This window comes from Dinoponera quadriceps, unplaced genomic scaffold (assembly GCF_001313825.1).
Source record: "Dinoponera quadriceps isolate SergipeBrazil2010 unplaced genomic scaffold, ASM131382v1 scaffold591, whole genome shotgun sequence".
Classification (NCBI taxonomy): Eukaryota; Metazoa; Arthropoda; class Insecta; order Hymenoptera; family Formicidae; genus Dinoponera; species Dinoponera quadriceps.
Genome location: NW_014554680.1, coordinates 113,620 through 141,193, shown reverse-complemented (window position 1 = coordinate 141,193; position 27,574 = coordinate 113,620). Strand labels below are relative to the sequence as shown.

Below are 27,574 nucleotides of genomic sequence, written 5' to 3'. Positions count from 1 at the left end.
TCTTACCTGTAATCTACATTAACCGAAAAATTTATTAAAAAATTAGAATTTTTTATATAATTGAAAATTATTATTTTTATATAATTGAGCATTTTTTTTTATGTATAAATTTCGTCATTTTGTTTCCAAATATGAGTAAGATGATGAAGGTTTAAAATACATTTTTTATACATACAAAAAATAATTTTCACAAACTTTTTATATTATTCTGTCATTGTGTCATTCTGTCATAATGTCTGTACAACGTAATAAAATACAATTAAAAATATTATTCATGAACAAAAAGTATGATTTGTGTGACAATGTAATTTAAAGAAAATAAAATCTAGAGAGACAAGAACAGAAATAAAAAATAATTATTTATAATTACATTAGACTCCCGTATAATGCGGTTAATACGTTACGCGCTGTATGAATTTGCGTTATAGGAAATCGTGCTGTACGGGAATTTTTCTCGCATAACGCATATAATTTAAAATAACATGTTTGAAATGATTATTGCTATGCCAAGTAAAAATTCTTTTACTTCATTGAAATTTAATAAAAATATAATTATACAAATTTATGTATTGTTTTTTAAAATTTTTTAAATTGAAAAATACTTTTCGTTATCGTTATATTAAGAATGACTGCGTCAAAAAACAAAACAACGATGAAATAAAAGAAGTCGGCGCGTTGTACGAAGAATCGCGTTATATGAAAACAGCAGTCGCAATATCTTTGGCGCGATATATGAATTCGCATTGTAAAAACTCGCGTTATACGGGAGTCTATTGTATATCTTTATATGTATTTTATATTGTATATATCAATTTAAAAGATATTACATATCTATATCAGCACTTAAATATCCATATCTAATATCTTGGTAAACAATGCAATCAGATACATCCTACTAAAAACATCACCTTGAGTACATCACGTACATACTTATATACACACATCTCTTATAAACAACATACTTTGCAAAGTATCGATTAAGTTAATTAGTTGATTAGAGTCGAATCGACGATGCCATGCAGCGACGTTTCTGTAACTTCCTCTCTGTGACTCTCTTCGACGCAACGAAACCACCGGCTATAACCGAATCCTCGCGTGAACGCAATGGATCGATCATTGCCGCCGGAATTGGCCATGTTTCACACGGATATTTAATCCGAGTATATGAATACTCAAGGATAAGGTTGAGTGCCAGCCACTGGTGTCGATTGGATCCCTTAAGGACGAGAATCGAGCGAGATCGGCGACGCCAGCGACGACGAACCCGGCTCCGAAAGGTCAACGGATGATCAAGAAGGAGCAGGCTCGAGTCGACTCTGTGATCGAGGTAATCGATCAAATGATAAATAGCGGGTTCGCTAGCGCATCGCGATAAGTGCGTATCCCTTCGTTATTAAAAAGACGATGCGGTGGCTATTACGCGTACGCGACTATTTTCATCGTAACAGTTAATTGTGTTATCGATCTGTGTACGTAAGGACAAGGTCGTGGACGCATCGGCGGTTTCGATCAAGCCATTGTACAAGATCGAAGATCGAAGCCCGAGATCGAAGCAGCCAGATACGGCGAACAGGATCCCCCGGGCTACGAGGGAACGGGCGCGCGTCGAGGACACGGTCGAGGTAATCGATCGATCGGTATCACCTCCTCCCGAACGTTAGTCTGCGTCAGATAACGCGATGTTAGAACAACGAAGAAAGCCAATCGCGTACTCGCAATCGCGGCTATCGATCCCGATAAGGCTGCTATACATTTTATGATATTCGTGCGAATCGCATAGATGATGAAGACCTTGCGAAATCTTCTGAAACGTCTGCCTAGTTAGCCCTCTCCCTTCCCACGTAATGTCAAATGAATAATGGGATATATATTATAAAGATGTAAAAAGTAAAGATTTATAGTATACGAGATGTATCTGAAAACGTATCGGAAATATTTCTAGGGTCAATTTGGGAATGTATTTAGAGTCAAAAAGTCTATAAACATATGTCCTAAACTTAATCGTTGCCAAGTTATTATTTCATAATTTAAGTGGCCAACGTTTGAAATGAATAGGATTTACTAAATAATGAAGTGTTCTTATTTCCATAAGAATACTTCTTTATTTAGTAAACTCTATTCAATTCAAATTTTAGTCACTTTACCTTTCGGTACTTTCGGACTAGGTGTCTGCATATAATTACATGAATTGTTTATACTTTCATCGAAAATGAAACGCATAAATCTTGCACTTTTTATTAGGGCAGAAAACGGAACTTTTAACGGGAGGGGGAGAGNTTTTTAGCCCCCCCCCCCCCCACCTATAAATAACAAGCTATTCAATAAAACAAATATATAGGAATTATGCGCTAATTATGCGCTGTTATATCCAGGTAATTTCAATTATTGCGTTGCAGCCTTTTAGAGACCTCTTGACGTCAAAAAGTCACAATCACCAGAAAATTTTTAGTGAGAGGAAGGGGGCTAGACAGACGGATGTTAAAATTTTTTTTTAATGAAAAAAGAAGTCGTTAAAACAATTATATGCGATGAATCTATGTCAATTTATGGGCTCTTATATCCAGATAACTTTGATTGTTGTGCTGATAAAAATCAGTGAGATACAAGGCAGGGTGATAAAATGGAAGTGTTTTCGCTGAGAATCAGCGAATACTCACTGATTATCTCCGAAATACTCCTCTTACCGATTCAGTCCGAATCATTTTTTACCATTTTAAGACACCGCGCATAAGTAACACTGCTCTCGAGTTCGACGTAGTCGAACGTAATATTTCGGAGTAATATACGTAACGAGAGAGAACGAGCTTCGCGTTCAAACGAGCCTCAAGAGGTCAAGGGTTACCGTTCATTCACGCTCATTAGCGTCCCCGGCTCGTGACGATCGGATCGCGTGAATCGCCCGCGATCGTCCGCGCAATTACGCACCAGTTAAGAAAACGACGGACGATCCGAGGGTCCTCCCCTACCTCTCCTCGTCGTCGCCGCGATAGTTCTGCCGATGCGGAACGGCGAATCGCCGCGACGCACCTGCGACCGGTTTCAGCCGATCGCGGTTAAGTGGCCGCCACTCGGTGACTCGCCGGTCAATACCGTTAGAGACCGACGTGCCGCTTGTGCTCACGCTGGTGCAAGTCGAGAATAACACCGGTAACGGCGTCGGGAATTACATTACATCTCGCGCATCACAGCTCTCCTCGTGTCGGCTCGTGTCGCCGAAGTCTAGCCGTCGCGATGCGATAATCAAGCGACGATCGAGGACAAGGATGGCTCGATTGAATGAGATTTCGGTCCGTTTTCTCCGAGCGACTTACAAGTCATAAAGAGAGAGAAAAAAAATAATAGATTTGAATCGATCCACACGTCGAGCGATCTGCGGAACTTCGAGAACGCCGCGAAGAGCCGCGGAATTGAGGATTCGTTGGCATTGCGTGACACAAGCGCAATCACATTGAATACAGATAACGAGAGCGATATTTTTTTCTTTATATGTAGATTGCGAGAGCATCGAAGGACACGGTCGATCGGACCGTTCCGGTGGCCAAGGAGGATTTACGTAAGTTCATCATGTATCATTTCTTGCCAGAATTTCATGTATGATTGTAACAATTGTAATTCGCAATCTATTCATTTATCCATCTGATCCGTCTTATGATTCAATCTCGTCATTAGAATATTTTCGAAACGTCTCCGCACGTGAATGGTGCAATTGACATTCATATTTTAGAGCTCGCAAATTATTGAATCTAAATCATTCTAGATCTTTAGTCATTTAAGTATTTTTAAATAATTTTTGGGGGACAAACTGACGTAGGTATGATAAATCGACATACTCTGTTTCTCGGCTATAAAGTACTGAACTTTGAACGAACAGAACATAAACTTCATCTATTACGTATAGTAGTTGGAAATGGCATTTTTAGTTTACAAGTACGTTCGGTTGTTGTTATTAGTGTCGTTCGATTTTTCGTTGTGCTGAAATTTTTGTCCTCTTGTGAAAATTAAAATAATAAATCAGCAGTAATTAATTTATCTGACAATGCTATTTTATGTGTCTTGAATTTTTTAAATCACTTTGGATCTTGTGCCAATCTCTATCCCCCGTCACTCAATTACGCAAAAAAAGTTAGGATTAGGTTATTCTGTAAACGATATGCCTGAATTTTGCTATGAAATATCACTTTACAGAATACATTTGAAATTATCGGTGACTGATTTCCTTCTGTTTATTTCTTACTTGCTTGTTTAAGATGGTAGGAACGAAGAAGTTAGAAGGGGATCCCTTTTCATACAATAAGGAGCAACATACATTGCAAAATTTTTTAAGTTTAAGAAAATATGGAATTAAAGATATCACGTAAGAATATGTAATAAGTATTCAAAATATTGTAATTTCAGTACTTTTATTCCATTTGGTAATTTCTCACGTTTTCAAGTATCATGGGTATGTCAGTTTTGAGACTTAGTTTTTAAAAGTGTCAATCCTTAAATATCTTAAAAAGAGCTATTTGTAAGGAAATATATAATAATTCTCATAAAACCATCATATATTTTGGTAGAGAAGTGTTGCCGCTTTGCACATAAATTTCCATGCGCATTAATTGTAATTCTACGGGGGGGAAAAAGATTGATTGAATGAATGTGACAATGAATAAACCAAACACGTTTTTGTCGAAGAAAGCAGAATTTCTAGTTCTTATGAACAAGACTCAGTTCTTGGGACTAAAAATTCTGTTTCGTTCAATAAAAACATATTTTATTTCTGCATTGTCATTCAACCAATCTTCTTCTCGGTGTATCTTCAACAGAGTTTTAGGGCCCAAGAACAAAAAGGTATGTCGGTTTTGGTGCTTTTATTTTACTATTTTTCATGATACGTACTGTAATGGTCGTTTAGTCCATTCATTACAGACCTCTCAACAAAACTGAAGAAACGAAAAATCGTTACGCTACCACCAGTAGATTACGCTTCATCCCATGCTAATTCTCGTATCGGCACCTCGCCGGCAATGGCATTCATAAACGCAATTTTTCCCTCACAGCACAACTAGAAAGTGCGAGGCTGAATCATACCGCAGCGCATCACCGGATCTCCGTGCGTCCGAAGAACCGACGACCGCCACGACGCACCACACCGACGACGCCGACGTCGTCTAACGTCGTCGCCTCCAGCTCCCCATCGATACCGCCAACCATCGCCGAGGATACCCTGGATAGCTTAGAGCAGCAACAGCAGCAGCAACAACAACAACAACAACAACAACAATCGACCAGCAATGTGTCGACACCGACAGAACCCAAGACCATCAGCGTGACCAGAAAATCGTCCAGTCGATTGTCGCGCAACTCCGACATCTTCGAGGAACTGGAGTCCAGACTGCCCAGAAAGCCGAGCGCGACCTCGTTGTCGCCGGACAGTCTGGACACCACGACAGTTTCAAGGAACAGCGCGGAGGTAGCTGAGGAACAAACGACGTCGCCAACGACGACGACGACAACGACGACGACGGAGGTCGTCGCCAGGTCGGTCGCCAGGAGACCGTCCAACCGGATATCCAAAGGCTCTTCGGACGTGTTCGAAGAACTGGAGACGAAACTACCGCGTAGCAGACGGTCATCGTCGAATCGTTTGTCCAAATCACCGGATAGTCTGGATTCGGTGCCGTGCTGGTTCTCCAAGTCCACTGAGGGTTTCGACAAGTACGAGGAGGCGGAGTACGAGGAATCGTCGCCGAGACCGATAGCGGCGGTCAGGAGGCTGTTGCTCAATCCGATTTCCAAGTCCACCGATCGCGTCTCCAAGTCGTCGGACAGCTTGGAGGCGATCGAGCCGCTGGTCAGCGACGACTCCATCGAGCGCAGACGCAGCAGCTTCGAGTTCCGGGGACGCAGAAGTTCGAAGGCGATGTCCAAGTCGTCGGAGAGCTTCGAGGTGCTCGAACTGCGGGAGCAGAGCGAGGAGGTGGTGGTGATCGGTCAAGAGCTGCAGAAGCGCAGCAGCGTTTCCGACATCAATTTGTCTCGGGGCAGGAGGTTATCCAAGAGCATCTCCAAGTCGTCCGAGAGCTTCGAGAGGATCGACACAAGCGAGACGAAAGACGTCGAGGAGACGGAGATGACGTTGGACGATATGTCGAAGGGCTGTTGCCGACGGTCGAGCAAGAGAATGTCCTCCGAGAGTTCGGATAATTTGGACGTGGAGGACAGACTGGAGAATAGGAGAGTGCGAAGAACGCCCAAGAGGATACCGAGCGGCGGTATAGTGGACGTGGTGATGACCGGGGACGATCGTGACAGAGAGAGACGGCCGACTCCTACCAGGAAGCCGCCGCGGCTTCAAAAGTCTTCCGAGAGCTCGGAGCTTGGTAGCACGGATACTTTGGACTCAGAAAGGAGGAATAAGTCCTCGGAAAGCACCGAGACGTTGGATAGTCTGGAGAAGGACCTGGAGCAGGACCGGAAAGACGAGGAGATCACGGACAGCGTGGTGGACAGACGCGAGAAAAATGTAAGATACTTGGCTCGAACAAGACCTGATCTGTATTTTGCACTTTGGGATAGCAATATGATGAGAAAATGAATAACATAAGTCAAAGATTATTCATCTAGGAAATTTCGTGGATCACGTGGGAGAACTCGCCTCAAGTCGACTTGGTTCTCCGGGGGAAAAAATAAATAAATCATCCAGGCTCTCGGATATATTGAGTCAATGCAAAAGTTCGTTCTGTTTCAGTTCTTTGCTCAGAATTCCCGGAATTTCTACGGCTGCGGGATCATGCAGCTACCGAAGAGATGGCAGATGATCGAACAAAACGGCGCATACTTAATTGATTAATTGTATTTAAAAATAAATAAATATGTGTAATTTTGATTAAAAAGCAGGACGAACTTTTACATCAACTTGATACAGTTAAAGACGAAAAAAAAAACAATAAGAGCCGACATAAAATGTAAATTCCGGAACTCAATCAATAAGTGAAATCAAAAGTGAGGAGGTGTCACCACTCCAAGAAATACCCAAATGTTTCAGTTGCCACTCCTCTTCAATGGAAAAGATAAAAACGATGCGTGAGATTGGACTTATCACCCACCGTGGAGTCTCTCAGAGGGAACATCCCGTGTTTGAATTCTCGTTTTTATCAGGATTTTTCCCTTCACTAAGGAAGGTCCGGTGAATGAAGACCGAAATTTTTGGGTAGTTCTTAGAAGGGTTTGTTTGAGAGAAGATATCCTATTTCTTATTTCTTTTTATTTCTAACTTGGTTCCTTCGTCGCTCAATTTTGCGATACCCAATTTCCAACAAAAGACACTCACTATGCAGATTGATTGAGGAAAGAAATGATCACAAATTAAATAACTACCACAATTGTGTTCTCCGAATATTCTTTTGTTTCTTTTACCAATAAGGTAAATGTGTTTCTGACAATCCACTTCGCCCCTTTCAGGATTCCTGGTCCGGAAGAAATATAGCCGCGACCGACTCTGACCATACATCTATGGGAGACGATACGGAAGACTCCAAGTCGCTCATCACCGCTGATAAATATTACTGGCGTCAGTCCTCCGAGCCCAAGGAGAACCTGGGAATACATCAGTTGCTGGCCATCACGATAGTCACCAGGATGGCTGACAATGGTAACAATCAGCGCAGTTCCGTGATCTACCCGAAGAAGAAGCAGCAGATGAGCACGTCGCAGCCGACCTCGCCGGTCGCTAAGCAAGAGGATACGAAGATGTTGTTTGACAATCTCCTGGTCGGCAAGAACGACGAGGACCTGCAGAATATGCTCAACGGAAACATATCAGAAGTGTCGACTGACACCAAGAGCTTCAAAGAGAAGTTGATCATGTTTGAAAAGCTCGGAAAGTGAGCTTACGACGATAAAACGACGATATAGGAGTCGTCCTTGCAACCCCCCTCCACACCCCCCTTTTTCAATTCACAGGAACGTTTCGATATAGCGGTGAATGCTTAACGCGGGAAAAGGAGACGTCGGAAATGTAAAGAGATGGAATGATCTCCGTCTAGCGATTGATAATATATACATATATATATTATAGTAGAGCATACACACGATCCTAGGTGTTTTCGTACAAAGCACACCGATTATTCACGAGACGAGCGGAAGCAGAGAGGGGAATCAAACAATAGCTCGTTTCACGTAGTGGACCACGTGACCGAGCTGGTTCGATCGTTTATCCGTGGAGCTAAAGATTCGAGATAAAAAAAAATAACAAGCGCGAATTTAACCGTACGGATAAAAGTAGAAAATGGGATAGTACTTTATATAGATGTCGGTTTACAGATAGTAAGAACTCGGAAATACCAAACGAGAGCTTGGTACTTAGATCATTTCGCGAATAATTTTTCTCATGTACGCGTGTCGATGTAATGTCGCGATAAATAAGTAGAAAAAACTGGCTTGTAAGAACTGTCTCTAAATATTGGATGCGGTAGTTTAAATCTAATAACGGGAAGATATGAAAGGGAATATTTAATGTTAGAAATATTCTTCGCGGGATAAAGGGCTGATTTGACATGATAAGTGGCAACCATAAGGTACGTTTAAAATCTGAAAAGATATTTCGGCGCGAGCATTATCAAACAATTTTAACTTCCCGCTATTAGATTTCAATTATCGTGTCCCGCATCTAACGGCAGCTCTTATTAACCTATCTTCTTTACTGGGTTATCTTCAGAAACTTTACAAAAACTTTAAATAAATAAATATAAATATCGCGGCACTTACATGGTTTAACTCGAGGAAAATTCGAAATAACAATTCCAATGCGAAACGTGACAGTTCACATCGATGATATCCGACTTCGTTTCGTTATCGTTTGGACGTCGTTGAGAAGAGAGAAGACGCCTTTCCTGCTCGTGCGACGGCATTTCTTTTTCAATTCTCGCGTTTTTCCCACGCATCGAAAATTTATTTAATAATAATATAAAAATAATTTCCACGTTGTTGTTGAGATTTTTGTGCGACGAGATCACGCACGACGCTCGGTCACAGAACGCGCGTGTACATTCTCGTAGGATCTTTAGCGTTATTCAAAGATAGCTGTACAGTAGTTTAGCGGATGTGATCCTTGCTCGTGGCACATTTACAAATATCGTGTATCATCTCAATGTGTAAATATGAAAAGAAGAATATATATATAAGGAATCACCGATGCAGGAGAACAAAAAAATTATATATATTATATATATCACTAGTAGTAATTTGGTAAATATAGAAGAGACACGGGGTATAGAACTGTATTGTATCGACGATCGATTTTAGCGTATCAATGAGACAGGTACGTACGGATGGGTGCATTTTCGATGCTCACGGGGACCCCGTTTATATTTAACTATTATAAAAAGTGTGTTACTTTTTCAAAATTGTCGCCTACCTATTACCCAGACGCAAAATACGATCGAATTATGTCAATAATTATGTATGTAACTATGTATGTATGTGCGTCATCGAATTCTGATCGAATGCAAATTACCCTGGCAACAAAGCGGGTCTACGATTCTTCGTTGATGACGAGTGATATTGATATCTGGCCTCAGTATATAACCGAATGGCTTCGAAAGATCGTGATTAAGAGAACGATGTGTAAAAAGGGAAAATGTGAAACTGACGACGGTCGGTAGAGCGCTACGATTCTACCCCAAACTGTTTCTCATTTTTCTCGATTCTCCGAGACATAGAGAAAAAAAAATCGTGCTGATACTACCGCAGCATATCGTACTTGTACTCGTCGAATTTCGCGAGGGAAGGAAATTTTTATAGCCTTTCAAGTGCCTTATCGAAACCAACAGAACAGACCGAAGCACGACGGCTGTAGAATACAAACGTTATTACTTTCAATCTCCTTCTTTTTAGTTGTCTATATAATAAATGTATCGTTTCGGATTCCGAGAACGTCGCAGAAAGATCGTCTCTTAGAGAGTATAAATAGGAAAAAAAACTGAATTTAACCACGTCACTGTAATATGTAATGTTATACATAATTAACAAAGGAAAATTTTACATACATACACGCATATACCAACCACTCACCCATTTATACACACACACACACAGACGTACATAGCACAGCCACAGGTGGATACAGATACACACATTTACACGCAAACAGATTTCTTTTTCGTTGATGTAAATAAAGCTGCCATCGCAATTACAGTTCGACAACAGAATTTTTTTTCTCTCTTTATTATAGATCCTCGTGACTCATGTCACGCCGTGGCGTGACGGAACCTTTAAAAATTACAAAATATCCGACTTAAGTGTATACAATGATGGACATTAGGCATAGTCTGTACGTATGAGTGACTAATCAAACGCCGGAAACAGTAACTGTTTGTTCTTTCTTTCTCATCTCTCCCGTTTCCAACTATGCACGCTAAGTGGTATAAAGTATGTTTCATCTGACCTGATCGGTCGTGAACATTAAATCTCGATTCACTTTTAAATCACAATCGTAGAAATGCGTCGTGTACAAAAGGAGGAATGTAACAGCTAGATTCGTTTTTTCTCTCTTTTAACGTTGGCAATGATTCTCATAACAATAACTCTATCGACTTTGCAGAATGAGATAAGGATAATTATTTCGGTTATCGCTAACGAACTTGCTCCATTCAATACTAAGTCGACGGACTCGGCGAGGTTGCAAGGACGAGTAAATTGATTGCAACTGTGACAGTTGGATCGTTAATTAGCACTAAATTTATTAATAGGTAGCACAATTTCAAGCAGAGATACTTGAGCATTCTCAATCATTTTATTTTTTCCCAACATGAATTATTAAAACAGGCAATTATACGATAGAATAATCAAAAGGTTTCACATCATTTTCTTTATATACAAGAGTCACGTAATAAAGAATCGATCGAATTTTTTTATTGATGTAACAAATAATCAGGCTCTGATGAGTTCAGTAATCTCACTCGGTGTACCAAATCTCAGAATCTGGTCAATCATTACATTTTTTAACGTTTCAATTTCACTGAGATTACGCAACGTCGAGACGATTGATAAATTGCCAATTGGTAATTTACAATTAATAAGTAACACATAACGTCGTTTCACCCAAGTGAATACTAAGTATCGCTGCTAAAAATACTCGCTGATAAGGTATCACCTTCGACTCGAAATGGCTATGAAATTTTCACGGGGAGCTTTATCGCCCGTCAGTGACTTGCGGTAGCGTTTGGAATAGCGTCGCTGATTATACACGATCGCATTGCAAAGGTTTTGCATGAAAAAACGACCCGACGAATTGTCATATATCATGATTCCTTATAATTAATCCTTGTGATTACAACATTATCAATCCTTGCAATCTCGTCTCACGGCCAGCCAAGGGCCCATAAGTGCTCGACACTCACTTTGAACGTGTGATCTCGCGCGTTTCGCATTTCACTAAACGACAGAGCAACCGTTTACAATTCGTCATGCGCGTGTTGCTCGTCGGACGTTGGTTGTTCGTCGAGAGTCTGTTGCACGTCGGGCGTTTGTTGCGCGTCGGCGGTCTCTATACTGTCTGTTCTACACAGAGCCGGCGTGGTCAGCTCCATGGCGTATTCACAGCGACTCGGCTCCGTCACCGAGATGAGCTTGGTCTCCGTTCCGCAAGACAGAGTGACGAGCGTAGAACGCGGCGGGCCGTTCCAACAGGTGAGCCCCTTATCGTACTCCATTCTGGAGAATTTGTTGCCAGTCGGCCCGACAAACCTGTTAAACTGACCAAGATTCACTTCGCTACCGCCGTGCGACTTAGACCTCTGGGTCGCCTTGTCGTACAGGCATAATTTGTAAATGTATTCCATGTCCGTGTACTCGAAGCACTCGCCGTGGAGCGACGCGAACTCGTCATCTGGCCCATAGTTGTGGCGCAGTTTCACCTCCAGCTGGTTGATTTCCGACTGCAACTCGCTCACGGCCTTCTCGGCCTCCTGTAAGCGTTCGCGAGCACTGTTCGCCTCGTCGATCAAAGCCTGCGTTTCTTCATCATACTGAATCGTGTCTTCTGTTTCCTTCTCTACCCCTGTTTCTGCTTCTGCTTCCGCGTCTGATTCCGTTTCCTCCTCCTCTCTTTCGCCAATATCGCCTTCGTCTTCCTCTCCTTCTTCTCCTTCGTCATCTGAAATCTCGCGTATGGGATATCCTGCTATAGCCTTAATCTCTGCAAACACATAACAAGATTATAATGTATCGAGTTTATATATATATATATATATATATACATATAAATCCATAGAACCTTTATTAAAAAGTTACAACTAAAAATTGCAAAAATCTATCTGATGTGAAATCTGAGGATCTTGGAGACCAAGAGATTACGTCGGACAATCATCCAATTGTATCCACATGCTTTGACATGTTCATTAGGAAAATTAAAAATATTTCCCCTTGTAAGCATCACTTCAACATTCTATAGAATTTTTTTTTTAATAATCTATATATATGTATTCGATGGAATTGATGTTCAGGTAAAAAACGAAATGTACCCACCAATCACAATTGTCTGTGAATATTTATAAATATTGAGCGATATTATACTCTTATTGTTATACTGTTATATATAAGCTGTTTATTTTTTCAAATTACAGTAACTACTGTCAACACTGGTAACTATCAGTATATTATACAACTTTGTGCCGAAATGCCACAATTTTTGAACAAAGAATATGCAGATATTCATTTCAACTACAGTTTCTGTAATAGGAATACTCGACTTGTGACGGAATACTAGCGAAAATTTTCTAGTAGAAAAGTACTACATCGTTCAGTATATCAAGAACGACATTTTGAAAAATAGAATTAATAAAATTATATTGTCTATATCTCTCTATTAATAACAAACTCTACTAATACCTATTAATAACAAAAGCAAATTTCTTTCAATTGCGACAGATTTTATTCTTTAGTTGTAACTTTTTAATAAAGATTCTATGGGCTTATATTTAATACAATTTTTTTAATTTTTTTGTGTAAAATGAGACCCAGATAGAAGTGAAAATCACGATAACATTAAATGACATTAAAATGATGAGAAAGTGATCAAGAAAGTGAATTATAGTTATTTTCTCATTTTGACGTCAACATTATATAACATTTTTTCTTATCTTTATCCATAGAACACACCAATGCAGTTTGGTCGTTATATAACATCTGAAGTATTCTATATATTACTTCAGTTTTTTCGCCAAGAAGACTTGGTTCATACTTTGGTCTTTCCATACATAATCATCCACATTTTAATTTCGTAATTTTCATCTATTTACATTCTCTATGTCGTGTGCTCTTATCATTTAATATTAATTTGTCTACATAGACTATTTCTTAATAAACTTATTTTCTCTTTATACATAATTATACAAATCTTGCACTCTCTTTTTGTTTCTTCTTATTACTAATATATTCATAATGTATAGGACTATAATATATGATTATAATATACAATGATGTTAACATGTTGATGAGAAAGGAAGGTATGAACATTATCATTACTTACTTTCCACTGCAAGTTTTACTTCATGGTGCTCCTTTTCCCGTGCCATACTCAAGAATTCATCCCATGTGCCAGCCAACTGGCCAAACAGAACGTACTTTGAATCGTGCACTGTCACAGACGAAGGGATATTCTTGCCATCGAGGACTCTCTGTTCCACTTCATGCAATGTCAGTGTACCATCATTGTTTTCATCCAGAATACGGAAACATTTTTCCAATTCAGGGTCGATCAATAACATTCTAGTTTCCGAAGCCACTAACGACTCCTCCTCAGTAACCGGCTCAGCTGGTTTGTACTTTTCCAACGCTAACTTCTCCCTCTCCTCCGTCTGCGCCTTCAGTATCTCCTTCTCCTTCTTCATCAGCTCCGCCTCCTCGTAACTCGCCCTGAGCTTCACCAACTGCGACCGATACTCCGCCTTGATGGCCTTGCCCTTGCTCACCATCTCCAGGCGCACCTTGTTGCCGTCGCGCGCCTGCTGCTCCGCTTTTTGCTGCACCAGTTTCGCTTCCTTCGCCAATATGTGGCATGTGTTTTGGCACTTGGACTCGGACGGGTAGTCGTACTCGTCGCTCGCGTCGCAACAGTCGCACACGCCGTCGTTGACCCAGGACGACGGCACGTAATGCGGTTGGTGGCCGGCGTTCTCGCAATAGAATATGCCGTTACCGCATGCCGACGTGCCGGGCTCGTCGCTGGCGTCCGCACAGTCGCAGTAGTTGTCGTTGACGTTTGAAAACGGTATCAGCATACTGCCGTCTAAGCATTCGAAAAATTCGCGACTCGGGCTGTACATCGATCTCATCGCCAACGGTACACCGCGTATCGTCGTCGAGCCGGCTACGTGGCTCGTGTGCGCTAAGAGCACACTCCCCGACACGTACAACAGGGACAGCCACGTCGCGTACCTGTCCATTTTTCCTTTACTTCTATCTGATAACACCACCGTCAGGTCTCTCTCTTTTTCTACCACTCGTCACGTCGCTTCACGTCACTCGCCCGGCGAAACGAACGTAAAAACGAGACTGCGAGACTTTCCCCTCGGCGTTTCGAACGCGGACACCACGACACCTCGCACGTTTTCTCCGATCACAGTTGGCACAGGGTTACCAACTGTCAGGCAATTATCTCCGTTCACCGTGGCTTTACACCTTCCGCAATCAGAGCGAATCGGATATTCGTGCGTCTGGCTGCGAGTGAGAAGAAAACAAAGTAAAATGTAGAAATTGCGTCTTTCATAAGCCTGTCGTTGCAATAGCAAGTCGTTCGTTTCGAGCTGCTTGTTCTACACTTTGTTTCTACCTCGGTCCTATGAGATTCAAATACTCCCTCAGGTAGAACAGAAAATCACAACGTCGAAATGATGTCAGAATAATGAGAAAATGACTATAAAAACTCACTTTTTGATCATTTAGTATCATTTTTATATCATCGTCGTCCTATTTTACCTGGACTCCAGATAAAACAGAAAATCATAGAGACGTCAAAATGATGGCGTCAAAAAAAAATTCACTTTTTCCATCACTTTCTGATTATTTTAATGTTGTTTCAACGTTATTTTATTTGGGTCTTATTTTACACAGTGAAGAATTTTGTATTAAATTTAACACATTTTACATGTCCCAAACGTTCTACATAAATTTTTGTGTTCATTTAACACAAGATGAATATATTGAAGAGTAATATTACTAAAACTTATGTAAAAAATTAACGTAAAATTAATACGTTTATCGATACTGAAGTATAAAATGTGTTATTTTAATACTTCTAACACTCACACATGTTGAATATCGGCAAAACATAAAATGTTGAAATAACATAAACAGAATATGTTAAATTTACACATATTATGTATATTAAAAATTTAACATAGAAATTTGAACAAGGACCGATTTTAATATAAGAACAAAATACTTTTTACTATGTACTTCAAATAAAGACAAATATAAATATGTAATCGAGCGAATTCGTTTTTATTGATTAAAGATAAAATATATAATATTATATGTTATAATATAATATAATACTCGTTAAATTTAAAATATAGATTCATTTTGCAGATAATCGTTAAAATTTCGATTAGGTGATTGTACTATCCCATTAAGATCGCATTAAAATCCCATTCGTGGAATCGACATAGAATTGACGTAGAATCAATTTCTTTATTTGGATTATATAGATGTCCTCATGGGGTACTTTCTGACAAATCCTACCATTTGCCTTTACTTCAAAGTTCTCAATAATTTTTTACACGTGATAAAATTTGAATACGCATCATTACGAAGCTTATTCATTCAGGTGTGAAATATTCAATTTCAATTTGCGTTTACATTGCGTGTTAGATAAAACAACTCGAGTTTACGCTCAAGTTGAAGTCTGGCCTTTATGCATCTCTCTGATATATGAAATCACGCGTTATCTATATTTTTCCAAAAATATATTTTTAGCGTCCGTCTGCGTGAAGTTTCATACGCGAATCTCTCAATCGGGATTGTTCCCACAACACATCGAAACTCTTCCTTTGGCTCCTCCGTCTTGTTTTCCGTCTTTCGTATTTAACCTCCATCTTTCATTCGAATGCATGAAATGTAGAGGAATGCAATTAAAAAGCAAAGCCTATTTACCGGACTCGCTGCTTCTTCCGCTGCATGATGGCGCGCACGCTTTTCATCTCCCACATCATCCAAGGATCTTCCTCTCGAACGTTTTTCGAACGGACTCGATTTCCACCGTTTACTCTCCCACAGTCGTGATCTCGACCGACTCGGTCATTGGTCACGGAGGATTAAAACGATGGGATTTGATCAATCACGGCGGAGTCCCGTCGTGACGTACATCCCGGATGTTACTATCCGTCCGGCGAACGTCGAGCTTACATGAGAGTGCCTTTTCACGAATGACGACACGCTTTTGCGTTGTAGCGTAGAAACTTCTGCCGGGCCACCGATACGCGCTGCGAAGTTTAAAGGACGCGCTTTCTCAGCCAATGAGAGGTCTCCTCGAATCGCGGGAATTCAAAGTGATCCTTCGCGGTCGTGCATTTCAGCGCAAATAATAACGCGAAAATATGTCTCCCGCTATTCCGAGTAACGTCGCGCGATGAAGTTTCGAAGTTGTGAAATTCCCCACATATTTCTGGCGCTTCGAGAGCGCGCACACTTATTAGTCGATTTCTTCGCCTTCGGTCACTTATCGGCCGAAGTTACGAGCGATAACGCTTTTCTCCTCTCTCTCTCTCTCCGAAGTATATCACCAATTGTGACACCGACTACGACGAGAGAGTGAGAGGCTCGCGCGAGCCAAGGTTATCTAATCCCTGCGGGAAGTCTCGGTGTCGAAAAGTCAAAGCGAGAAAATCCGACGACTCATGCGCCGCCATTAACGCGCGTCACCTGCGCCGCTCGCTCGCGGCGGCGCTCAGCTGTGCGGTGATTCGGCCGAGCGCGACGTGCGGTCAGTAACGGGTATGTGACGGCTGGTTCGAACGGATACTGCGCGGACGGACGGCCGATAATCGTGTCGCCCAGCTCAGCGAGACTCTCGGGAGAAGGAGAGAACGCGATGCGACGCTGCAAGTAGAAGATGGGCGCGAGGAGCGCGATCGAAGAGGAAGAAGAACGGACGTCGTACGTGGTCGCGCCGTTGCCGTTGCCGCACGGGCTTCTGTGATCCGCGTGCGCGGGGGTCATCGAGACGAGGAGGCGAATGCGACGCGGCGGTGGGCCGCGCGAACGAAGCTGACAGCTCGCCGCCGACGATTCCGAGCAAACATGGGCAACTGCCTGAAGCGCGCCGGCGGCAATCAACAGGACAATACCACTCTGCTGAGCAGTAATCCCGAGCCTGCCGTGTCCACCAGCGGGTCCTCTCAGGAGGGCCTCGGACCGCCGATACCCTACAACGTAATTACATGTCGCGATCTCCTTCGTCGTGAAATCGCGTCGTCTCCGCGTCGTGTCGCTTGTCCGATCAGCTGGATCCTCCGCGCGATGCTTTCTCCTCTCTCTCTCTCCCTCCCTCTCCTTTGTTCGATTTCCGTATGCTACGCGTCCCCTTTGTTTCGATTCCAGAAAAAGCGCAGCGTTCGGAAAACTCTCGAGACTCGCGCGAAACGTGGTCGGTCGGTCGGTCTGTTTGTTAATTAATTATTTTATCGCTGATGTAACGTTCTCTTTATAACCGTTCTTCTCGTCGATGATTTCACATTGTTGACTGTGCAAACAGTCTGGCTTGTTGATATTCACGAAGTCTCGTCGTTACATAAAATATACCTATTGAGATTCTTGGAATTTACGCGAATGCGTGGTTTCTGTATAAATTTCAAGGATTCCGCGAGTAATGTTCGGGACACAAGGGTCAAGCCAACTAATCTCTCAATATTCCACAGCAAGCGGTAGCATCTTATTACCCGTCGATCGCAACGAGGGAACCCCGTCACCTGCAGTCGACCAACTTGAACATCAGCCGTGGCATTGGTGTGAACTTGATGCAGGGCGGTGGGTCGGCCGGTTTGAGCGACGAGGAGCAGCAAGTGAGGATCGCTAAGCGCATAGGACTCATACAGCACCTGCCGATGCGGGAATACGACGGCGTGATGAAGGGCGAGTGCGTGATATGCATGATGGAGCTGTTGGCGGGCGAGGAAGTACGCTATCTACCTTGTATGCACACTTACCACGCGATCTGCATCGACGACTGGTTGCTACGCTCGTTGACCTGTCCGTCCTGCATGGAGCCGGTGGACGCAGCGCTAATTAGCTCATATCATCCGACTACTTAATACCACCGTAGTAACCGGACTTCTTGCTTTGGTTCCGATCGGCGATTGGAATTCAATTGTCCAGGCTAAACGAAGCGACTAAAGGAAGAGAGAGAAAGAGAGGGGGAGAACGGGAGAAAGTGAGAATGAGAGAATCCGCTACTTTTTGCTATAGAGCGTTTAAAAGGCTTCTGGTTGGTAGAAAGATCTGTGTGTCAATGGCCTGACTGTATTTGCCATTACACCCGATATATATATACGTGCGCGCATGCTGTTTTAATGATATCTGTATTACATGACACACTTATTACATCCGCAAGTATTTTAGTTTCTTTTTTAGATCGTTTCTTAAGATCGACGGATGCGGAAAAAGCCGCCCGTTTTTTATCACTCAAATCTCATCAGAATATACCGAAATCCTTTCCCGTAGTAGTGAGTTAATGATCGCTTGCAAATTAATTTCCTGCTAGAAGAATGGGAGGCGAGAAGAAGGAAAGAAAGAAAGAAAGAGTTGGCTTGATGTAAGTGTGCAATAATGTTGAGTAACGCCGATAGGTATAGTCGGAACAATAAGTATATATGCGTAGTAAGAGATGCGAGGTGACCGCCGTGTTGTGTCGTATATGCTCGTTTGCGTAACACGACGGGCGTTCAACGAAAACTCTGCAAATCGCGTTTCCCCATTCCCCGTTTTTCGGTTCTCCGTGCAACGAGCAAATTAGTCGACATTTTATGCTGTGTCCAATGTAAAATCGCGAAGAACATCAAGTGTATAATGCTTTTCTTTCGGATGTGCAGACTACGTGTTTCCAAACATATGTCGAGATAAGAACAATCCTTATTTTGACGAGCTATTAATTCGTCTAAATGCGTAGACGATAAAATGATGCTGGTGGACGACGTTGATAATGATGACGATGATGACAGTCCATTGTATATTTTCATGATGAAAGCAGGGCTGTCTTTTTAAACGATGTTCGTGACGTTTTAATTCCTCTCATGCCTCGCGTGTGTTGTTACGTGACTACGGCGAAAATCGCTTGAATTCTCTACCGCTCTCGTGCGACCGATCGAACATTTTTCATTTAGATAATGTGTACAGAGAAAGAATGCTTTATATTGTATGCCACGGACGATCAGCGGTTTATTATTGATAATACGGGAACATGTGTAGCAATGAGTAAGAATGAAAAAAGAACAAACACGGTGAGAGAAAGTGAGGGCTCGGGGAGGAGGGATAGAGATAAAATGCGACAAATGATTCACACACACATACACACACTGTTGAACATGATGCTAACAATGGGCTACATAACTTAGATTCTGTTGTTGATTTTAGTGGAGCTTGTTGAACTAACTTTTGCAGGACAGTTACAGAGCAGTGGACATTTGCTGTTTCGCAGAGTAAAACTTGACAGAGATATGTACAGTTTCGTGTAGTTTCGTACGTCAGTGTAAAATACGCGATGATATAGTTTTATCCGATCGGAGAAGAAGCAGAAACACATTTTTCGAAGTAAGAAGTATAAACGCAAGAGATTAATTTATAAAAAGGTAAAAAAAAAGAAGCTTAATATGCAATATACGGTATCGCTAAGTTTTCGTTTTAAATGGGAAGATGATGCTGTGAGAAATAGTGATTTATTGAGAATATATATATATTCATATATATATATATATATATATATTCACTATTGAGAATATATATATATATTCCACACACATGCATACACATATATATATAAATATATATATAATGATTTAATACACAAATATAAATATTTAGTAAAAAAAGAAGATTGTGTTTTAAAATTGCCCTGCTCGACGCAAAATTTCTTAATCGGACGTTCGAACAATTAGAGCTACATTTGCGAGAAAATTCAAATAGAGAGAATAGTGTGATTTTATATAAAAGGAAGACACGAGAGACACAAACGTAAAACCAAAGTTGACCGACTTCATTGTATCGGTCTCTAAGAGCTAAAGATTCGAAACGGTCTGTCCCAATGACACAGCGCGCGTTACGTCGCTCTAATCAATGTAACGAACACCGTAGCGATTAATCTCTTGGGGCATCACTGACAATCTGCCGGGCTACATAATCGTAAGTCTCGATAATGACAATTGTATTCGACTTGTACGTTGAGAGGGAAAGAGAAGGAAGAGAGAGAGAGAGAGAGAGAGAAAAAGAGGAGGCGATAATAAATACTTGATTGGAAAAGAAAAAAAATAATCCTTGACATGGGTAATTGACACTGAATCTCTCTTCCCACAAGGTTACAGTAAACTTACTTCAACTGTTGTATCGAAACGATGCCACGACTCCCGAGAAAATGATCTCAGTTAGAGGAAAGATTGAATTAAACGACACCATAATTATAAAAGTAAAAATGTGAGAATTTTAGTGCCATACATGGGTACTTACAGGAGAGGAAATCTTATCTGCGTACGCCGCGCGTTAATTAATCGTTGTTAATATTGCTATTTACAAATAGGTTTTCATTCGGAAATCTCGAGACGGTTGCGGATAACGTTGTTTTCGTTTTCATATAGAGGCAGTGTTATGATATCGTGGAAGATTTCATTTCTCATTTTGCAGTTTAATAACGGAGCGCCAACTAAGGGTACATTCTTGGTATTGTCGCGTCAGCGACACCGTCAAACATCGAAGTCTCGAGAGTTGAGCAAAGTTTATGAAAAAAAACCATAAAATGCACGCTTTTACAAGGAATCATACGTACAAAATCCGATCCGGTTTCGATAGAGAATTTTCTACGCGTCGCAGTTTCCTTATTTATTGTATTTTAATTTACGCAATATCTACTCATGGATAGACACACACGGAAAAAAAAAATCTTTCTCCTTGTTGTCTTGTCCGCGTCTCTAAAAATTACTCGAAGAGAGAAACTCCCCCCCTCCACCCCAGCGATCCAGCAAACGTGTGTTGCGAGATGTAATCATCAATTTTGAAGGACCGACTCTTCCGTTCACGTTTCACGCGATATATACATGTGGCTCGGCCGAAAAGTGTGAAGATACATGTAAGATTCCATTTACAGATGCTCTCTACTCAACTGGCAAATTGTACATACATAGAGTCTGAAGTATACACATAAATACTATCCTAGTTGTATACATATTACGATTCATCTCTTCCAATGGTGCTTTGGTACAAAAGCGTACTTTCATCAGCACCACGCGAATGCAGTTCAGTTTTTGGATGACGCGACAACAGGTGACTTTCGTTCGTCCGCACAGGTCCGACTCGTGTAAACTACCCGAAATTTGTGAGATAGAATCGCGCGCGGCTCAAAACCGCTGCATCCGCGAGAAAGACGAGGGGCGCGCGCCCCGTCGCAATTTCAGCTACGTTTGAGAAATTTCGCTAGAACTAATAAATAGAGACGCGCTTCGATGCGCTCTTCCTAAGCCTCGCACTTAGTCAGCTACGGGGTGTCAGCTACGAGGATAGCGTTAGTTCAGTCGCTTGTTCCGCCGATAACGCGGAGATGCGGCATGATCTGTACAGCTTCGCGATATTTTACAGATGACGGCGACGACGAGAACGATCCTAGCTATTGTAGTGTGGAGGGAGAGAGAGAAAGGATACTCGGCTTACACGATCTGTACACGCTGGGTTACGACACCACGCAACTTTTGCGAATCAGGTTGCGTTTTGAAATTCACCACCAGTACCAGAATTCTATAACTTTATCGGTCTATTTTTTACAACTAAATGAACTGCACTAGTTGGAGAAAATTGCGCACACTGAGAACCGTACATTTCGTACACTTTAATGTATACGTAAATTTGTTGCACTAACGCAGCCAATTCAGCTGTAAGGAACAGACCATACGTATACTACAGAATTTCAGTACTGGCAGTAAATATCGGAGCGCAGCCTCTCTCTCTCCCTGCCGTTATCTTACATCACACTCAATTGTCCGCGTTACCCTCGTAGAAGGATTCGCACTTGTCGAGCAAACGTAGGACCGGATTGATATTGTAAGGGAACAGTGCCTTGGACACCAGCCGATTGATGGCCATTCGCAGTCTCGTGAGAACCGTCATAATGTCCGGCAGCTCACGGGCGCAGCACGACACGAACTCGAGCCAGTTGCGCCGGATGTACTTGAGGAAGCGCAGCAGGTAGAGGAGGAAACAGGTCTCGTTGCTGACGAGCAGGTCCAACAGCACATCCGGGTCCTGCGACACGGCGTTGACGAATTGGACGAAGGTGAGCGTCGGGCTGAGCATATGACCGAGGTCGTTTTGCGGGGGGCCGCGGTAGAAGAGGCCGACGGCGACGTCGAGGCAGCAGACCATACCCTCGATGAGGAAGTCGTCCTGGTCGTGGAACATCTGGACGACCCACTGGGACAACGGCATCTCCGGGTGGAACGGCATCAGCGTCTTGACGCACTGGTCCAGCTGGCGCAGCACCTCGCGGATGCTCCTCTCGATCACCGCCATGTCCGCGTCCAGGTCCTCAGCCTCGGAGCCGAGGGAGGAATCGCTGGTGTCGCTGCGCGTCTCCCGCACCGTCACGGCGACGCTCTTCAGCACCAGCAGCACCATCTTCTGGAGGAGCGGGCGATCGCCCTCGCCGGTGCCACCGCCGAATCGGCCGGAGCCGTGGCGGTACGGCATCGCGTCGAGGAGCCGCCAGTCTTTGACCGCGCGCACGATCAGGTGGGCCAGGGAACACGGCTCGTCCGGCAAGACGTCCTGCAGCGCGAGAGTGCTGCCGTAGCACAGCACCTCGTTGAACAGGCTGAGCAGGTGCCGCCAAATCACGCTGGGTACGTTCGCGTTCAACAGCATCACGAGGTTGTCCAGCTGCGAATAGAAGAGCTTAGTGTCGATGACCGACAGATTGGCCTTCACGGAGATCACGGTCTCCCAGAGATGCAGGAAGGTGATCACGACGGACTCGTGCTGCGGCGTGTACGCGTTCAGGATGGCCTCGAACTTGGACACCAGGATGATCCACTTGGACTCGAGCGCTTTCACGCAGGTCGCCTTGATCGTCGTGCTGTCGAAGCTCTCGGAGTCGGAGATGAGGATGGTGTTGCAGCCGGGCGGCGGGGTAGACGCGTCTGCGTCCTCCACCGGGTGTGTACTGCAGTCCTTGTGCTCGACCACCCTCTTCACCACATCCAGGATGAAAAGCATCTGGCCGGGCGAGTGCGTGTTCAGCAGGGACTGCGTGAGCTTCTCCAGCCACGGCTGCACGTTGTCCTTCGTGACGATGAAGAAGGACGCGAGTACTCGGCTCGCCGCGAACGACACGAACTTGTCGCTCGTGTAGGACAGCTCGACGATCTGATCGATCACGCCGTGCTCGTTGCGCGCCAACGCCTTGCACGTGTCCAACACTCGCTTACACATCAGGCCCCTCACGTTCTGCTTGATCGCCAGGTCGAACAGCAGCTGCAGAGCGCTGAGGAACTTCAGGGTCTGCTCGTTGCTCCACTCGGACAAGACGAAATAGCGAAAGCTGCCGTCGGCCGCCTCCACGGTGGTGCTTGTGAACGGCTTGCGCAGACTGCTCTCCGATACGTTGCACAGGCACTGCGCCAGCAGGCTGTTCTGCAGTTCCTCGATGTCGGCCAGCGCACTCTTGGGCTCCTCGCTACCGTCGATCCGCTGCTTCTTCTTAACTGGCTCCTCCATTGTACCGATGGGAGGATAACGACAGAAGCGTGAAAGCACCATTAACTCTCGTCGGGTTAACTATCTTGTACGGATGACGCCGCTGCAGGGAGGCAAGTGTCCAAGGAGTAAATAAATTAGTCGCATTCTGTGCCGTTACAGCCTGCAGGTGTGTCGGTCCATTGGAAATATCTGTGACGAGAGAAGCGAAATTAGCATTTCTGTCCTTAGTAAGAGAAACGGTCTGTTTGTTTTTTTCCAACAACTAAGTTGGAGTGAAATCAACTGTTTCACTCTGATTACCAACATACGCCAGTTCTGGAAGTTCGTTGAGAGAGAACAGACCTAGCGCTAACCTCTCAACTGTCACCTTCTTGCTAGAGGTTATTTCAGCAAATCTATACGTATATCTGTACGATGATCCTCTAATCACGTATCATACCACAGATATTACATGGATTGTTTGCAATCATTGAGAATGATCCAAGCAATCAGTCGGATATGACTGGTTGTCCACGTGACACTCGTATACATTCCAAATATTTATACATATATTAAGAACACACACATGAAAACCGCATATTCAGTTCTCATTTGTGTCTTCGAATCGTTTGATAGTGTATGGCTGCATCATTCTCAGCATTGACATCACAGAATATGCTGGACGAGGACTGCGCGTAACACCAGTAGCCGGATAGGCGACGGCGGAATTCCGTGCGGACGTATCCTCGCGAGTATCAACCTCCCCGATGAAACATGAGCGGACGTAACACCAGTAGTCCAGCTAACCAACGGCGACACTTACGTAGCATGAAATTCCTATCGCGCTATTTCCGTCGAAAATCGACAGCCTCCGCTGCGGCGTGCTATCCGGGTACGCGCGTCAGTGCTCCTCCGTTCCGGGGGGGGGACAAACGTGCACCTCACATCATCCTTTGGGCGAACCTCGAGGCGATCCTCGGCAGCGTCGTCGGGCGGCCGGGAATCAGCACCCGCGATCTCTACGAACTAGTGCTAGACGCGCGCGACCCGCGATCGCAGAAGAAGCGCGCGTTGTCGGCGGCGGCGTACGCGATTCCAGCGTGGGAGCACGTCGAGGATCCCACGCGACGTCCCCGTCTCACTGCACGCGTATAGGCGACGTGCCTCGTTTGGTGCCGCCGACACGGGAATTCTCTCTTGACTAGGAAGTGACAGAGAGCTGCGCTCTCACACGGCAGCCACGCTCTGTTGCCACGTATACCCGGTGCTACCGACGAAAAATACGGGAGCGTGTTTCTCGGGTCGGCGTGGGCAGCCTACGGCCGAGGTACGCACCGTGTCCGATGTCGGGCGGCGAGACGTCAAGACGGCGGCCGCGGCGCACGGCTTTCCGGGCGTTTAGCGTGCATTCTCGGCCGAGCATCCTGCGGAGCCGCGTAACACGGTAGCTGCCCGTCGCGCATTCCATAACGCACTGAGCGGCCCAGCGCGCGGGGCTGCCGCGCGCGAGCAATTGCGCGCGGACGCGGCCGCCGGCCGGCGAAATATTCCGCCGGTGCCTAATCCGCCGTTATCGCGAATAAAAGTCGGCCGGATCGAAAAGCCGTGCGATAAATACGCGCGCTATCATCGGCAACTCAGCATCGAGCGTGGCGCCCCGTCGCGGCTCGGACCGGCGAGCGCGCGCCGCCCACGATTTCTCCCTATTTCGACGAAATGCCGCGACCGCTTTCTTTCCTCCGGACGGAAAATTGCGATAACGTCGGAGAGCGACGAGAGAGCGATCGAACGGTGAGTTATTTCCCCGACATTTTACGTCACTTCGTCATTTTCTCTGCCCGATCGTGGCACGCGCCGTCGAGTAATCGGCTGATGAGAATTTATTCATCTACATCTTCGTTTCCCGGACGGCATAATGTCCAAAATCGGCATATGACATCTTAAGGACGTCTTTAAGACGTTTTATGTCCCAATTTGTGCTATCTGGCTTGATATTATGTGACAAGACATTCAAGTGTTTAATAAACGCGGATGAACCAACAAGAAACATATTTTTGTGAGCGAAGAAAAATGCATCAAGCAGGTATCGAATGAGATATTTTTACAGGCAATTTATGGCGGTTATAGGAAACCGTAACAATCAGATCAGGTACATATTGTGAAACTGTTCAGAGAAGTTTCCGATCCGATCGCGATCCAATCAGATCGGATTCAATTGTTTTCTAGATTTCTATCGCGTTTTCTAAGAAAAACGAAATAACTCCGTGATACCTATCTGGATGTCCTTTAGTCAATAGAAAGAAGAAGAAAGAGAAATTCCACAGGTGGTTCACGACTTTTGTATTAGATGATCCCTGAGTGACGATGCTAGCCAGAATATAGGAAGAACAAAGGAAGACCCGTTACTTCCTTCGCCTTTTACCTTTGACTTTCAGGCCCCTTCGACCGAAGATTTTCTTTGAACTTTTCTCACATTTGAAATATGATCTATATCGTGTGTTTATTCTCTCTCGAGTCCTTTTCAAAAAGTACGTACGATGCAAGCCATTAAACGCTTTATAGCTTCGCAAAACATTTTCTTATACATGCGAATAACGACGTCATTACGTATCCTAAAATACTTTGAAGCGTCTAATTGATTTTAAATCCGTAATATTACATCCTCTATAAATCGCAGATCATGCGATTTAACAAGATTGCAAACTATTGGTTTACAGCATGGTCAGGTGTTTATATCCGTTCTGACACTTAAAATTGTCTTTGACTTTATCTTAAGATACTCCGTAGCTAATGAAACGATTCGGACAGCATCTGAAGATAATTTAAGAAGATTGAACGAATAGAAAAACTGTTATGAATACCGGTTGTACAAATGGTTTTAATAAAGTGATACGGACATTTTTCTCAATGCAATTTGAAAAGCAGCTAATGTTCACTGACAGAACTTAACTTTAACTTTTGAGAATCAATCAAAAACACGTTGGATGCGTTCTGAAGTGTGTTGAATTTTGTGTTTTTATCAGGAATTTATTAAAAGTTTAGGAAAGATCTAGCACGAATCTGACATTGTTTTTAGAAGTCTAAAAATATACAGATGTGCAATCTTTTCTTTTAGCATGAATTCGTGAAAAGTAAAATAGCGATTTGCTATTAGCGATTTGCTATGTAATAGTGGTTGTATTACAACAAAATCCTTTTCGTCAGAAAAATCAAATAATGCCATGTGATGCGCCATGCTGTTTACTACACTCTAGCGTTTCAGCGGTGCGGCGAAAACGAACAGACCTCTTCATTGCACTTTGCACTGAACTATTCTGTCCTAGTCTTTCCCAGTGCGGTTTAGTTCAGTTCAGTGCAGTTCTAGTGCAGTTTTAGTGTAGCACAGACCTGTTGCCGTGTAAAGCGTAGTCATTGGCTAGTATTCAGGCTGCCTCCCCATGCGGCGTAACTTGCGTAAGCATAACTTGCGTCAGCCAATCAAATCCGCTGTGGTAATTGTCAATAGGGTAATTAAGACGATTTGATTGGCTGATGCAAGTTATGCTTACGCAAGTTACGCTGCATGGGGAGGCAGCCTTATAGTCGGATCTTACATACAAGACCGTCTTAAGTTTATCTTCAGATACTGGATGGGTGATTTCATTGGCTGCAAAGCATCTGAAAATGA

General features: G+C 43.5%; 4 protein-coding genes across 13 annotated transcripts in view; 2 read left to right on the top strand and 2 right to left on the bottom strand.

The window, feature by feature from the left end:
• LOC106740802 (heat shock protein DDB_G0288861-like) overlaps positions 1-10,176 on the top strand; it is an 83,596-nt gene extending 73,420 nt beyond the window's left edge. For 4 of the 6 annotated variants that reach the window (XM_014612191.1, XM_014612190.1, XM_014612188.1 and 1 more), the window contains 3 exons: positions 3,493-3,553; positions 5,040-6,505; positions 7,444-10,176. In XM_014612191.1, the coding sequence (XP_014467677.1) occupies positions 3,493-3,553; positions 5,040-6,505; positions 7,444-7,869 (1,953 nt within the window). In that variant the 3' untranslated portion in view covers positions 7,870-10,176. Of the gene's footprint in view, positions 1-1,177; positions 1,328-1,478; positions 1,623-3,492; positions 3,554-5,039; positions 6,506-7,443 lie in introns of all 6 variants that reach the window. The other 2 variants (XM_014612193.1, XM_014612192.1) reach the window with 1 other exon arrangement.
• LOC106740806 (glucosidase 2 subunit beta) lies at positions 10,172-16,370 on the bottom strand. The gene is made up of 3 exons (XM_014612202.1): positions 16,135-16,370; positions 13,511-14,700; positions 10,172-12,178 (listed from the first exon to the last, which is right to left on the bottom strand). Exons 2-3 carry the CDS (start codon positions 14,424-14,426, stop codon positions 11,436-11,438), a joined length of 1,659 nt encoding a protein of 552 aa, XP_014467688.1. The 5' UTR covers positions 14,427-14,700; positions 16,135-16,370; the 3' UTR covers positions 10,172-11,435.
• Positions 16,371-16,926: 556 nt separating this feature from the next.
• LOC106740807 (RING finger protein 11-like) lies at positions 16,927-19,243 on the top strand. The gene is made up of 2 exons (XM_014612203.1): positions 16,927-17,412; positions 17,898-19,243. Exons 1-2 carry the CDS (start codon positions 17,281-17,283, stop codon positions 18,288-18,290), a joined length of 525 nt encoding a protein of 174 aa, XP_014467689.1. The 5' UTR covers positions 16,927-17,280; the 3' UTR covers positions 18,291-19,243.
• A 1,402-nt stretch (positions 19,244-20,645) lies between these two features.
• Positions 20,646-26,372, bottom strand: LOC106740805 (protein lines). 5 transcript variants are annotated; one of them, XM_014612196.1, is made up of 2 exons: positions 24,229-26,372; positions 20,646-24,117 (listed from the first exon to the last, which is right to left on the bottom strand). In XM_014612196.1, exon 2 carries the CDS (start codon positions 23,986-23,988, stop codon positions 22,207-22,209), a length of 1,782 nt encoding a protein of 593 aa, XP_014467682.1. In that variant the 5' UTR covers positions 23,989-24,117; positions 24,229-26,372; the 3' UTR covers positions 20,646-22,206. The 5 variants fall into 5 exon arrangements, with proteins under 5 accessions (XP_014467682.1, XP_014467683.1, XP_014467686.1 ...); XM_014612197.1 differs by having other exon boundaries at positions 24,237-26,372; XM_014612200.1 differs by having other exon boundaries at positions 24,494-26,372.
• Between the last annotated feature and the right edge of the window lie 1,202 nt (positions 26,373-27,574).